Source organism: Anastrepha ludens, chromosome 4 (assembly GCF_028408465.1).
Source record: "Anastrepha ludens isolate Willacy chromosome 4, idAnaLude1.1, whole genome shotgun sequence".
NCBI lineage: Eukaryota > Metazoa > Arthropoda > Insecta > Diptera > Tephritidae > Anastrepha > Anastrepha ludens.
Window position 1 is genome coordinate 32,177,692 of NC_071500.1, and position 14,490 is coordinate 32,192,181.

General features: G+C 38.3%; 1 protein-coding gene across 1 annotated transcript; it reads left to right on the forward strand.

Moving 5' to 3' along the window:
* The first annotated feature begins 2,678 nt into the window (after positions 1 to 2,678).
* On the forward strand, positions 2,679 to 3,497 carry LOC128860741 (uncharacterized). Its single transcript, XM_054098455.1, has 2 exons — positions 2,679 to 2,788; positions 2,872 to 3,497. Exons 1-2 carry the CDS (start codon positions 2,735 to 2,737, stop codon positions 3,436 to 3,438), a joined length of 621 nt encoding a protein of 206 aa, XP_053954430.1. The 5' UTR covers positions 2,679 to 2,734; the 3' UTR covers positions 3,439 to 3,497.
* Positions 3,498 to 14,490: the final 10,993 nt, after the last annotated feature.

Consider the following 14,490-nt stretch of genomic DNA (forward strand, 5'->3'; position numbering starts at 1 on the left):
TATACTTGTCTACATAAACTCTTGATAGAGAGCTACAGAAACTATACTCGCTATTCAAAATTGAAACTATACACCCGCCTAAATACATAATTTTTTAAATAACTTAAGGAAAATTTGATTTTCAAATAAAATAATGAAGTGTGAAGAAAGACCATTGGGAACAAAATGATATGAGAATAAATAAAACTTAACTTATCCTAGAGTGGCGTCATTCCTTGATTTTGATATTAGTATTTATTACGATGCAGAACATATTTACCTATGATCCATGGTGTTAACAACAATGTCAGCCAAGAGATCCAGCGAAGAATAACTCCTGCCGTCAGGTGCTACTTTGAGCTGAGTAGACAATTAAAAAAGCTGAGCCGTCTCTCGACGGACGAAAAAAAACGCTCTATCAATCATTCATGCTCCTGGTCTTACTATATGGTGCTGAGTCCTGAACATTGACGAACACCGAAGGCCGGTTATTAGGAGCTTTTGAGACAATATTTCTTCGCAAGATCGATGGTCTAATTTGCGTAAATGAAGCATACCAAATAAGATGGAGCCACGAGCTGTATGCCGGCATCAGCGTAGTGAAACGCGTTAAAACTCAGCGGCTGCGCTAGCTAGGTCACGTTGAGGGAATGCCTTTTACGAAATGTACTGGTAGAACTCGCACAAAGGTTGGAAAGGCCGAGTCGACGACGACCTGAATGCCCTCGGAGTTTCTAACTGGCATCAACGCGCGCAATGCAGAGATATGTAGAGGTATGTAATAGTTGGTAGCGGTCATGGCAGACCATCAGTTGTAGTTGCCAGCTGAGTAAGTAAGTAGGTAAGTATTTATTGCTGCGGCCGTCGTAGCCGAATGGGTTAATGCGTGATTACCATTCGGAAGTGGAAAGGTTCGAAAAACCAAATTAAAGAATAAGTTTTTTGGAGTCGGCTTTCAACCGTAGGTCCCTCTATTTGTGGAAAAACATCAAGACGCACGCAACAAATAAGAAGAGGAGCTCGACCAAACACCCAAAACGGAAGTAAGCGCCAATTATAGATGTACATATTTATATATTGGGTATGGGAATAAGTTTTCACCCTCGTAAAAGAGGTGTAACTGCTGATACTATTTTTGCGTTCGCTCTATTAATAAGTTATTATTATTAGTAGTTCGCTCTAGTGATTTGAAGGTGCATATGTGCGGTCTCGATGGCAGTAGCTGACATTCGTTTGAAGCGTAAAGATCTTTTCTATCTCACGTAAAAATGTAAGCAGGTAACTGGGTACACATCAATTGAAGGAGAGGTATGCCGAGAGACGTTTGGTGACGAGTAAAATGTTTCTTGAAAGGCAGAAAAGAAAAGGTTTTCTGCATCACTTCGTCACTGGCGATGAAAAATGAATCTATTACGATAATCCTAAGCGTCGAAAATATGGGAGCCTGCCAGGTAATCCAGGTCCATCTACAGCGAAAAAACAAATTCATAATTCAAAGGATATGTTGTGCATCTGGTGGGATCAGAAGGGTGTCATCTATCATGAATTCCTTAAACCATCTGAAACCGTAACTAGCGAGCGTTTGAATCGAGCTCTCAAAGAAAAGCGGCGGGATGGGACGGTAGACATGACAAACTGATTTTGTTGCATGACAACACTAGGCCACACGTTGCTAAATCGGTGCAGAAATATTTCGAGGGACTGAATTGGGAAACCTTGCCAAACGCGACGTATTCCTCAGATATTGCACCTTTAGATTAACATCTGTTCCGATCAATGCTGTTAGCCCTTATTGGAGAGCGACTCACTTCTTACGAGAGTATCGCAAACTGGCTCATGGAATGGGTCAAGCCAAAATAACTCGAATTTTTTGTCAGAGGAATCCGTATGCTGCCTGAAATGTATTATTTAATTGTTTAAATAGTTCGTAACTTTGGCTAATAAAAGACGGAAACTTATTAACATACCCAATATATTTATTGATTCTTATCGTTTACATAATTCTAATCTATGTTTTAAATTATCATCAGCTCAGAAAATTTAGAAATATCAAACCCCGAAACTGACACCTATGGTCACAGCTAATCAAAAGTGTCAGATCAGGAAGGAGACATGTGAAGATTTGGTATTCCTATAAGAATTAAATATTGATTTTTTTTATACCCATTTTTTTTGTACCAGTTCAATATTTTTATTTGTTACCAGTGTATCTACCTTACATACGTGTAAGTCAAATATTATTCCACAAATTGCAACATTGAAACATTTTAAGCCTTCTTTAAGCAAAAAGTAATTCCACTTACGGCGTTAAAAATGCAGTAGAGTGCAACGACAAGAACAAAGAAACTCAAATATTTCAGGCGTAATGCTTTTAAAGGTGTTTCTATTGAATATACGTTCGTTTAATTCTATATGTCCCCGCAAACCCCCGCTTTCGGTTTGGCTTATAGTCAAGCCATTAAGCCAATATTATTTTACAATAGTGGAAGTTCTTAGGCTGAATATAGTCGTTCGATACCGCCAGAGCTTATAGCCAAGTCGATCGACAGCAATGATAAAAATTACTGATACCAGTGCTGTTGAAAAAGTAATCCCCAAATTGAGTACTGGTACATAAAGATACGTGCATATGTATGTATGAATACATATGCACTTATGAACAGCACTAATTGGGCTGCCTAATGGTATAAAAGCGTGCTGTACTCCATGGCCAACGACACTATTGCGCTTACAAAGTAGAATAAACCATATCACAATGAAATTAACTGTGCTCGCCTTCATATTCGGATTGTGCCTGGCAGTCGCCTCTGTGAGTAGTAAATTACGAATATTTCTTTCTATTTATATGTGCGCTTACAATTACCGTAATTTGACCCCTTCTTTTATATTCAGACCAACATTGACTACCCCGTTGATGATAATAAAATTTCGGAATTCATTCCTTTGGACTATGCCGATGAGATCATTGACACTGAGACATACAGTGCATTCGGTCCATTGCTCTTCACCATCAAAGCCTGCTTGCGTACACTAAAAGGTGCCAATTGTACCATCAAACGTGTCATGAGTATTCGTAGTGCTGGTGTGGAATTCCTTAATGCCATTCAAGATTGCAATACTGGCGCATTGAAGAACTTCAATGCACTCATTAAACAAGTCGAAAGTGTTGTGAGTACTTGTGACGACATCATACACTTGAACAGCAATGTTTGCAGCAATGGTGACCTTGACGATGAGGCCGATGGCCAGAAGAAGACTCCTCGTAGTTGTTATTCAAAGTTGCTGAGTAAGATGATGACCCTAAAGCGACAGATCGCTAAGGCAATTACCTTGTCCAAGAAGTTGCCATACACAGCAAATACCTATGCCGGATGTTCTACTGCCGCTGTGAGCGATCTTATTTCGGTATTTACAGAGTTCCCTTCCTTCGTGAAGACTTGCTCTAAATTGAAGAATTAAATGGTGTATTTTCGTAAATCAATAAATAAAAATAAATCTAATGCAAAATCTTGAAGTTACTTTCCTGCCTCTTCAATTGCGTCAACTGCGATGTTTTGTTTGACGCGCAAACTGGCATCAATTAGAAATACTTGGCATTGAAAAATGCTGATAAAGATTTAATTTATCTCTACACTCTTATTAACGGGTATCACATCGCATAATTTCTGGTCTGGAATAGCTACAAAGCCCATAATTTCATCGACTTTGCGTCGTTAAAACGCAGAGATTCATAAGAGTCCTATCATGGTCACCCCTCTACTCCTTCGGCTTATGGTAGTTAATCTTAAAAACTTTCAGCTTTTTTCGAGACAAGGGTCATACAGACCGTCGCTTACGCTGCTTCTTTTTATCTGTCTTAGATAAGATATTATATTGGCAATTATTAGTCATCTAATGGGAGTGATGCCAGTTAATATTTATTGGTAGTCAAGGCAGAAATTCAAATGAAGAGAAGAAGAATGAAGAAAATTAAAATATTTCTTCCAAGAAAAATAGCAGCAACTGCAAACAACTGTCACCAAACGTAAACCATGGGCAGAACTAGCCAAGTCTGCCATGCAAAGGCTTATCAGTAGTAAATCAGATATTCGCGTTCGGTATATCCAGAACTTGTGCGTCTCAATTTATTCTTAGAAACATTTCTACTGGAGAACAGGCTTAGAACCGGACGTCCGCTCGCTGTTCGCACGAGTAAGGCCATAAAAGTTGTGCGGGGCCTAATTCACTGAAATTCCTTGAAGAAGTAGAAACTCGCTGCTCATCCAAATCCATGCAACAATTAAACCATGATGATCTCAGGTGCGCTAAACATTTTTTAGCACTATGATCAAAACAAACAAAATTCGAAAGATGAGAGCAGCTTTGCAGTGACAAGCCAGAAAGGGTCAACGGTATTCTATTTACGCATGAGAAAATTCTTACCTTTCTATAAACAAAATGGTAACGTCTGTACAAGCACATCACAAGAAGTACATAAAAGGGTTCAGAGAGGTTAGCAGCCAGTAAAAATATTTCATATAGGCGTAACTTCTATACGATTTTAAGGAAAAACCGCCGAAGCTTGGTCCTCGGATAGACCATATATGAATCATCTCGCCTAAAAATTAAGTCGAAGTTAGAGCGTATAGCATGAAAAGTTCACCACGGAAATTGGAGGATCTCAAGCAAGTAGTGTCATCAATATCTATGGAAACTCTACTTGTAGCATACAGACCGGGCCGGTGATCTAAAACGGTTTAGTAAAGTAACTTGCCAAACGGATGCTTCTTTGGAACAGCAAGATTTAAAAAACCTTGTGGCTTGGATGATTCAAAATAAACTTTCACTTAGTATAAAAAAATACTCATCATTTCACATTTTCAAAATTTCTGAATGTTTTTCCACCCACTTATACTTTATCAAATGCTGATTTCACTAAGTTAAATAGTTTTCGGATCTAGGCGTGACTTCTGACTCTGATTTTACATTCGGAAATCAAGTTAGTCATATATTGACGAAGGCTTATGGTAATTTAGACCTTTATACTTGAAAAATGTTATATAACTCCCTAGTTCACTCTAAGCATCTTTGGTTTGGAATCAAATGTATTCTTCTCACTCAAGTAGAACTGAAAGGGTACAACGAAATGTTATTTGATTCGCTCTGCAACCTCTTCATTTCTCTGAACCACTAACACTCTACAGCGCTCGGTGCATGCTAATAAATCCCTTGCCAATAGACGTACCTTTTAGTCCTTGGTGTTTGTTTTTTATGTTTTTTTGGTTCATTCCTATCAAAATTGTATCGTCATTGCTTGACATTTGTAAAAGTTACGCCGTCTTGAGTACATTTACCCCTGCACGTGTTTTCGTTTTTTGACACTTTTAAAAATGGATTTGAGTTTGCGACAACGAGTTTGTATTAAATTTTGCCTTGAAAAAAAAATTCAGTAGTGCGAAAACCTTAGAAATGTTAGGAAATTGATTCGGTAATGATACTCTAAAGAAAACAGTCATCTGCCGTTTACGAGTGGGTTGAATGCTTCAGAAGAATTCGTGAGTCTATCGATTGTTCGGGTGACGAAGGTAGTGGCAGACCGTCGATATCGAGACCCCAATATTCATTAAATGCGTCATTACTTGAAACGAGACGTGGATTTATGGGTATGACACGCAATCCAGACATCAAGTGAGTGAGTGGAGAGTTCCGAATGAACTAAAACCACATTATTTTCAATCAAAAAAGGAAGGCCAGACACTATTATTTGAGCGTTCTGGGACGTTAACATGAAGCAGCTCACGAAAGGATTTATGGCAACAAAACTCGAAACGAGCAAAACGAATCGAAGACCATCCAACAGCCCTCGAATTCCCCTGATGTCGCTCCCTGTAATTTTTCTGTTAGATTGAGTCACAAAACCCATTGCGGAGAATGCGTTTTAACAGCCGAAAAGAAGTATATACATAATGGAAAAACCGAAAACAGTTCTGATAGCTATACCAAAACTAGAGCTCCAGAAATATTTCGAGAGCTGGAGCAAACGCTGGCATAAGTGCGTTGCAGTTGATAGAGATTACTTAGAAATATTTGCAGTCGAAAACACTATCGAAAACGCAACGAATAAGCTATAAGAAGCTGTGAATGTTACTGCTACATGGGCTAACAAATGGTGAATAGAGCTAAACAAAAGCAAATGAGAGCACATAATGTTTTCCTTTAAAAACGCTCCTTACAAGTCAATGTTCATTGATGAGCCGATAATGCCTTATGCCGACGAGGCCTGGAAAGCTCATGTGAAGAAAAAATGAGAAGAGTTTGAAATTAAATAAGCTATATTATCTCACTGGTAGGCATTCAGGCTTATCGATTTGCACCAAATTATTAATTTACAAACAAATCGGGCCGGTTTGGACTTAGGGCATACAATTCTGGGGATGCGCTAGTCTAAAGTCCAACGTCTGCAAAACAAAATCCTGCAGAGCATAGTACGCGCACCATACTATATAGGAAAGCCATTTGCCATACCTCACGAACAGCGAGTAAAAATTCATATCAACGATGCAGTATCCAGTTTTTTTTCCTTGCTCACTCCTTTCGGGAGCATAGGGCTTCAACAAAACTCAGTCTTGCCTTGGTTTCGCTAATCTGTTTTTGATTTCTGACAGGGTAAGTGATTTTCCTACCGCTACCAGTCATAAATAGTGGGAATGCCCACCTTTCGTTGCTTAAGAACAACGCCTTTTTACTGCTTGGAGCGCCATCTGTGTTTCACATTTTTTTGCCAGAAGTATCGCACAGATGGTTGAGGACTTCGCTAAATTTGGTGTGTCTCCTCTTGCTGGCGTCACTGATGCCATGTGTAACTGTGTGTTTTTCTTTGTTGTTGCTTGTTTTAGCAGCCACAATGGAAATAATGCGCTGACTATTGTGCGGGAGTAAGAATGGAAAGGATAAGTTATTGGGTTTGAGGCATGAGCATTTTTTGTTTGCGATTTGAACCCATAACCTCTGGGATGGCAGGTCAGTGCACTTACGCTAGACTATTGAGGCCAGCTTACTTCAGCTGAAGTCTTCTCGAAGACGATTAAAACGCACAAAGGTAGCAGACTTTATGGAGAGTGAGTAGCGATTATATTTTATTTATCAAACTATGAAAATTGCTTATTAGTTTATATTCTTATTCTTTTATATAGTATATTCTAGCTGCATTTGGACAAAACTTCTATGAAATGAATAAGGATCGTGAAAAAAATTATGGTTTATGGCATCTTGTTAGTGTTTCTGTAGCGAATTCGCCTGGTTTGTGATTATAACTGAGTCAATTTCTTGTTGTTAATCCAGAAGCTTAGTTTAACCTTTTATCTACCGGAAAAAAAAACTATCATTACCTACCCTCTAGAAAAATGCATTACAAACCACTACCCGATATTAAAACAAAAACAAATACTATTGAAAAAAGGCATAGAAATAAGCGGATCCATTGAACACGCCCTATAAAGGGTGGTTAAATTTCAAGGGCCGATGTTGAATGAGAACCACACCTACACGTCAACGACACCGTTGGACTTCTCTCTTTGAGGTTTATTGAAAGAAAAGGTGTACGTCGATAAGCCAGCAACAATTCAAGAGCAAAGGATAAGATAATTCGGCACATTAACGGCATAGAACCTCAATTATGCCTCAGCGTCATCGAAAATTTGGACCATCGGATGGAGTTGTGCCGCCGAGGCCGCGGCAGTTATTTGGCCAATATTTTGTTTTATGCGTAATTGAGTCATACCAATATTATCATAACAAAGAGAAATGACAATAATTTCCTAAAAAAATTTTATTTTATTCAAAATCAATACCGGCCCTTGAAACTTAACCATCCTATATTTGACAATTTTCTGTGAATTCATATTCTCTGGGAATGTTCGCATATAGCATCTTGTCCATTATATTCTCGATAATTATTTCCTGGACGCGGTTGCTTCTCAAACAATGTTTAGACCAAGTTACGATTACTTTTTTGCATCTATTTACGTACATACATATATCCCCCATATACTTTAAAATAACTACTCGTATGAAAGCACAAACCTGCAATAAGCGACAATTTAATGCGAAAAGAGGAAGAGGCCATAGCAAAAAGAGCAACAGCCACAGCAACAGAAACAGCGACTAAAGACGTATTAAATAAATATAGATAAATTAGAGGAAAACCTGTTGCGAACAAAACGATTATCGGCAAAAGGCCACCAAAGCCACCGACGCATGCATTACAACAGACAGGAGTAGCAGCAACATGGCAGCACAGTGCAACCCCAGCTGACGAGGTTGCGAATACGAAAAATGGCAAAGTGCAGTGGAGTGCATGTTAAAGACACGTTAAACAATGATTTAATGCCAATAAATAAGTTTAAACATTTATTAACGATAATTAATGTTTCTGTAATTTGGCGGCAAAATTGCTAAATGCAAAATGCCAAGTATTGTATGTGCACATATACAGACATATGTACAAACATACTACATACTTACTATATGGCTTACCACATGCAACTGCAATACATCCGCGAAAGAGTGCGTGGCGTTGCAGGTGAAAAGTGAAACTCCAATTATGTGCCACAATGGAGTGTACAACGTTTTGGCGGTGCCAACGACTGGGGTTGCTGTCTTAAATCTTTCATTGGACGCCACCATCGCCGCCAACGCCACAACAGCTGCTACTAACAAAACTGCGCATTGGCACCTACAACTACTTGTACACGTACAAACACTTGCAGCTTAGTTATCGGCAAAGTAGCGTACTAACGGTAAATGGGATGAGTTCGGTTGTGTTGAGAAAAGGCGAAGTGGTGCAATGAGCTTCTTAGTTTTCTTTTTTTTTTTGTGTTTTAATTTTTTCTGTTGTTCAAGCTTAAGGGGTCCCGGTGGTCTAGAGCTCCAAAATTATGCTATTTTTAGGTTTTTTTTATAATAGAAAAATGAAAAACGATATTTAAATTTTTTAGGCTTTTTATCTAACTTATTTTGCATACAATATTGAATTTTTATTTTTATATTAAATTATTTTAAAATTGGCGCTCCCGAAAAATTGGACCTGGACGGTGAAGTCCATTTTGGCTCTTCTATTTATATGAAACACAAAAACCACAAAAATTATTAATCTCTATAATTGTAGCTATATCCAGTACTAAAATAAAAAATAGAAAAAACAAAAAAAAAACAAAAACAAAATTTGTCTAATTAATAATAATGAAATGATTCTAGTACGGGCGATAGCCATTGATGTTGTGAAGAACATATCAAAATTCCAGACGATCCTTATAACGGGTGGTTAAGTTTCACGGGCCGATGTTGAATGTAAACCACACCTAAATGTCAAGTTTTTTTCCACATTTCATTTGACATTTTTCAATTTCAGATTAATTCAATTTGAGCGATGGAAAGACACACAATCGAGCAACGCGTTAAAGTTATTCAGGCTTCAAATCAAAATGTATATCGCGCACTTCGTGATTTTTTCGGCAAATTTAATCGTCCAAATGTGCGTACAATCGGAAAAATTGTGCAAAAGTTTGAGCAAACCGGGTCTGTAGGAGATGTGCATACTCGTACAGCTCGTACTGCAGAAAATATTGCTGCTGTTCGCGATAGTGTGGTTGAAGAGCCGTCCACCTCAACTCGTCGTCGTGCCCAACAATTCCACCTCTCACGCTCGCCGTTGATGAACATTATGCATAAAGACTTGCATTTACACGCTTACAAGGTGCAATTGACTCAAGAACTAAAGCCTATTGACCATTTCAAGCGTCGTCAATGGTCACAGTGAATGACAAATTTTCGAAGAAAATCATCTTCAGTGATGAGGCACATTTTCACCTCAGTGGATTCGTCAATAAGCAGAATTGCCGCAGTTGGGGACCGGCTCTTGAAACTTAACCACCCTTTATATAATTCTTTTTTTTTTTTGACAACACCAGCCCGAAGAAAGTTGTTTCGAGATAATTGAGCTTAAAGCTTTGAGAGTGGCCGTGTGTCGAATCTGGCTCTACCTGCTTTAACGGCTATAGAATCGAAAATATTGATTTTTTGAAAATTGTAGACCACCGGGACCCCTTAAAAAGGAATTCATTTGGGAAGAGCTGTTATGCATACCCATAAGTTCACACGCACACACGCACGCGCATGCAAGGTGTGCTGATAGCGAATAGTTCGCTATTCCCTGAAAGCACTGAAAGTGTTGAAGAATGTGAGCGATGAATTGCGAAAATTACTGTAACAAATCCAAAGTCAGTGGGTAAAAAGCTAATAAAACAAAAAGTGGCAATAAATAATGGAGACCAAAAGTGTCGAGGAAAATGGTCAGGCCAATCACTTCACCACCATGTGGCTGTGAAAATGTACAAATATGTATTACATACGCACACATTCATATCTACACACATATATACATATGTATATGCATGCATACCTATGAGCATGCGTATGTATGTATATTGCCATTTGAACGGCACGCGAAAAATTTCGTATTTCCATTTGAAAAAAACAACAAACAACAAAAAATTGAATAAACTAAAATAAAATAGTGACCGAAACGCGATTGGACACTTTCGCTGCATTTGCATTTGACTTTGGTGTCGTGTAATTGAGAAAAGTGAAAAATCGCCGAGAGCTATGTAGCACAAGCGATTAATATGCAACACCAGCGACAATTGCTTGCAACAACACAAAATTCACTTGAACATACGCTTATAGACCTACAAATAGGCAAATGTATGCATGTGTATGTATGTGTGATTGTATTTACATAGATGCGCCTCTGGTGGATTGTCACTCGGTCAGTGGAGCAGTAATGCCGTGCTGCCGTGGTGCGACGACAAATAAAAACAACTTTGGCTCACAGCAGCGACTAATGATGTTGTCAATAAAAATTGGTTTGTTGTTGCATTGCTAGGGAAACTTCAAAAATAAAAAAAAATAAAAAGTAAAAAAATGCAACAACCATACGATAAGACATTACTAAAATAAAATACTCCTGAATTTATCATTTTTTAGAAGAAATTATCTGCATGCATATTTCTTTTATTCCTTTATTATTCCACTTGTTGAAGCAAAACATCTACTTAGTTTTGCCACAAGTACTGTAACAAATTTTAGAATGCATCCGGCGAGAACAAATACGTAGAAAAAGTTCCGTTATTTTCACTTTTGTTCGCATGCCTTGTCTAGTCATAAATTATACTCAGTTTCGTGGCAAATTTCGCTTGTTAACAATAGAGTGGGGAGCTAAGGAAAATCGTATTGCAATCATTGCATTACAAAGGTCTGGAAAAGTGCAAGTGAGATTCACGAATTGCTGAAAAAAATTAATATTTCGAGAATGTTTGTTTACCGCACGATCAATCGGTTTTTCCAAAAGTCCGAAGTGACCGACAAAAAAAGAAGTGGTCGTCCACGCGTGGTTCGAACCAGTGTAACCATAAAAGCCGTAAGAGAAAAAAATCGCAGAATTCCTCCTACTTTGTCCAATGGAGGACGGTTCCATGTGTACAGGGTCCGGCACTCGAAGTGTAAGCAATTAAAAAGGCCATAAATTTAGTTCGGAAAATTACTTTCCAAATAAAAAATGTGTGAAAATAATACAAAATTAAGAATCAATTAACTTCTGCCCGATATGACCTCTTTTGCCTTGACTATGGCCTTGAAGCGGTCCAGAAACGAATCGCAAGCTGCCCGAATGTGACCTGCAGAAATTTTGGCCCATTCGCGGACAATGGCTTTTTTCAGCGCCTCGAGATTGATGAATCTTTTATCCCACGGAGAATAATCCATCGGACTCGCGTCTGGTGAATTTGAGAGCCATTGTGTGGACGTTATGAAGTTCGGAACGTTGTTTTTTAGCCATTCCTGGTTCACTCGAGCTTTGTGAGATGGTATCGAGTCCGGTTTAAACGTCCATGGTCTGCCATCGAATTGTTTGTCTCCCCTCGGCTACAAAGCAACCTACAGAATACTTTCCCGATAATATTTCTCATTCATCTTGACGCCAGGCTCGATGAAAACGATTGGAGAGCGCCCATCTGCGGTGCTGCCTCCTGGTGGTCAATCGATAACTGAAGTGCTCGTATAAACGGTCGGTCAAATAGACCCTATCGTTTTGGGAATTTACGAATTAAGTCGCTTCTTCACTTTTTGAACCATTTCATGTGGCGTTGCAGTCTTTTGATGAACACCTCCATGACGTTTTGCGATGCTACCAGTATCATTCATCAAAAGTCAAGCCAAAGTAAAGATTTCTATAACTCAAAATGATTATTATTTTCTATTTACCTAGCAAAAAAAATATTCAAAAACAAAACTGGATAATTTGATTTGCACCACCTTTTATTCTAACACGTTCACTTCGTTATTCCAGATATTTGGTTTTCTGCTTACAGAACGCCCAGGTTCAGATGGAATATCTATAGATGATGAGGAACTTAACTTCATTGTTCATCGGGATCGCTGGAATCGCTGATGGGACGTATTTATGCAAATCTCATGGTTCAAACTCAATATCATTGCTTGCCTGCTCCTCTCCTCCTCTCTTTTGCGATATTCATACAAAACGTTGAGTTTTACTTAATAATCTCTATTCGCCATTTTAAAATTTGTTCGAAGTCAAGAGAAGTAAAAAAAACTAAATCAGTGATGTGACCTCCGACAGGTCACAGGACTTTATAATAAGAGGGCGATGAACTACTCAGTTTTATAAAAAGTGCAAAATTAAAGTCACTCAAATCCTGTTGATGTTTCACAATTTTTTGTTTTTTGCGTGCGGCGTGCGGCGTTTGGTATCATACTTTCACACTCTAGTCATAGTTGAGTCTTTAATATGGAAAAAAATGATTAAACCCTCTGCGAAAAAAATTGTTAAAAATCAACGCGATTTTTGAGTCACTTAAACATTACGCACTGATATAATAATTTGAATGAGCTATAAAGCTACGTACTCAGAATTTTTAGAAAAATGTTTAATAAGAAGCTGGACATTTTGATATACATATATAATATTTTTTTATTTAGTAAACTTTTTTAAAATTTGTACAGAGTTTAGAGCTTTGAGTTGTATGCTTTTTTGTTTTTGCTGTACTATATTGCTAATATATAAAAACGTAAAAAAATTAGATACAAAAAAACCATACTTAGAATTAATACGTCGTGCTTCTATTATTTTGAACACACACTTACATGCATGTTTATATTAAGAGCCACGTGACCCACTGCTAGTCACACTCTTAAAACACGCACAATACAACTAACAATACATACAAATTGCACTAAATACTCAATTAAGTACTAAGTAAAGCTTAGTTGGCATCTGGATCAACCTTTTCGTTAACCCTAGACCATTCATCAAACATAAATCATTAAACTTAAATCAGTGCTACTGCTGTTATGTCTAGCAGACTACAAATTAAAACAAGTATATTTTTATATTACCTTTTTTATTTCAAGCAAATGAGTGTAATTTAAGAGAAGTCGAATATTTTTTCTATTTGACTATTCATGGTGTGACATATTCGCGAATTCGCAAAATTTCAGTCTGTTAGACGAACGTTTAGTGATCCAGGGTTAATGGCAGCAGCAAAGGTGTTAAATAAGCCCTATATGAAAACAAGTAAGGGAGTGCTGAATTCGGTCCGAACCAAGCTTTATATGCACGTACACATTTTACTTCCAGCTGAGTTTGGGATCTAAGATAACAGCTAGAACTCAGCTGGAAGTCCAATGTAGAGTACAGGGTAAAGAAAACGAATATAGCACTTTACACGTGTAAAAGAACGTTGGGTAAAAAATGGGGTATCCAACCAAACTATCCAATTGATCCTACACAGCCATTGTAAGCTTAATACTAAGTAGTCTGGCGGCCCGCAACAGAAAAGAAATACAACCAAACAAAGCTGGACAAGATACAAAGAACAGCGTGTATCTTAACCACAGGAGCGCTTAGCACCAGTCCCACTGAAGCGTTTAATGTACAAACTCATCTATTACCATTAGACTTACATATAAAAACAATCGCTACTTGCAGCACTGTGGGACTCAGAGACATAGGAAACTGGACAACAAGATCGTACGGTCACAGTAAGATCCTCCTACGGGGACCCGCGCTGCTCAAAAGCAGATCAGACTACACAGTCCCCAACCTTAACTTCAAGAAAGGCTTTACGGTATGTTTTCCACCGAGAGCCGAATGGAGCAAAGGGTAGGTGATTCTAAGATACGCTGTTGAAATCTACCCTGACGGTTCTAAGAGGAACTGTGGTGCGGAAGCAGGCCTCTATTCGGAGCCATTCAACCTAGCTCAGTCAATTCGACTTACTGCCTATGCCAGCGTGTTCCAGGCAGAACTTTTAACGATCAGATAAGCATGCAAATCACTAAAACTCTACAAGGAAGTTTGTGTAAGAGTAGCTATCTTTTCAGACAGCCAAGCAGCTATCACGGCCTTAGACGCCACATTCATTTCATCCAAACTAGTCTTACAGTGTAGAGAGGAAC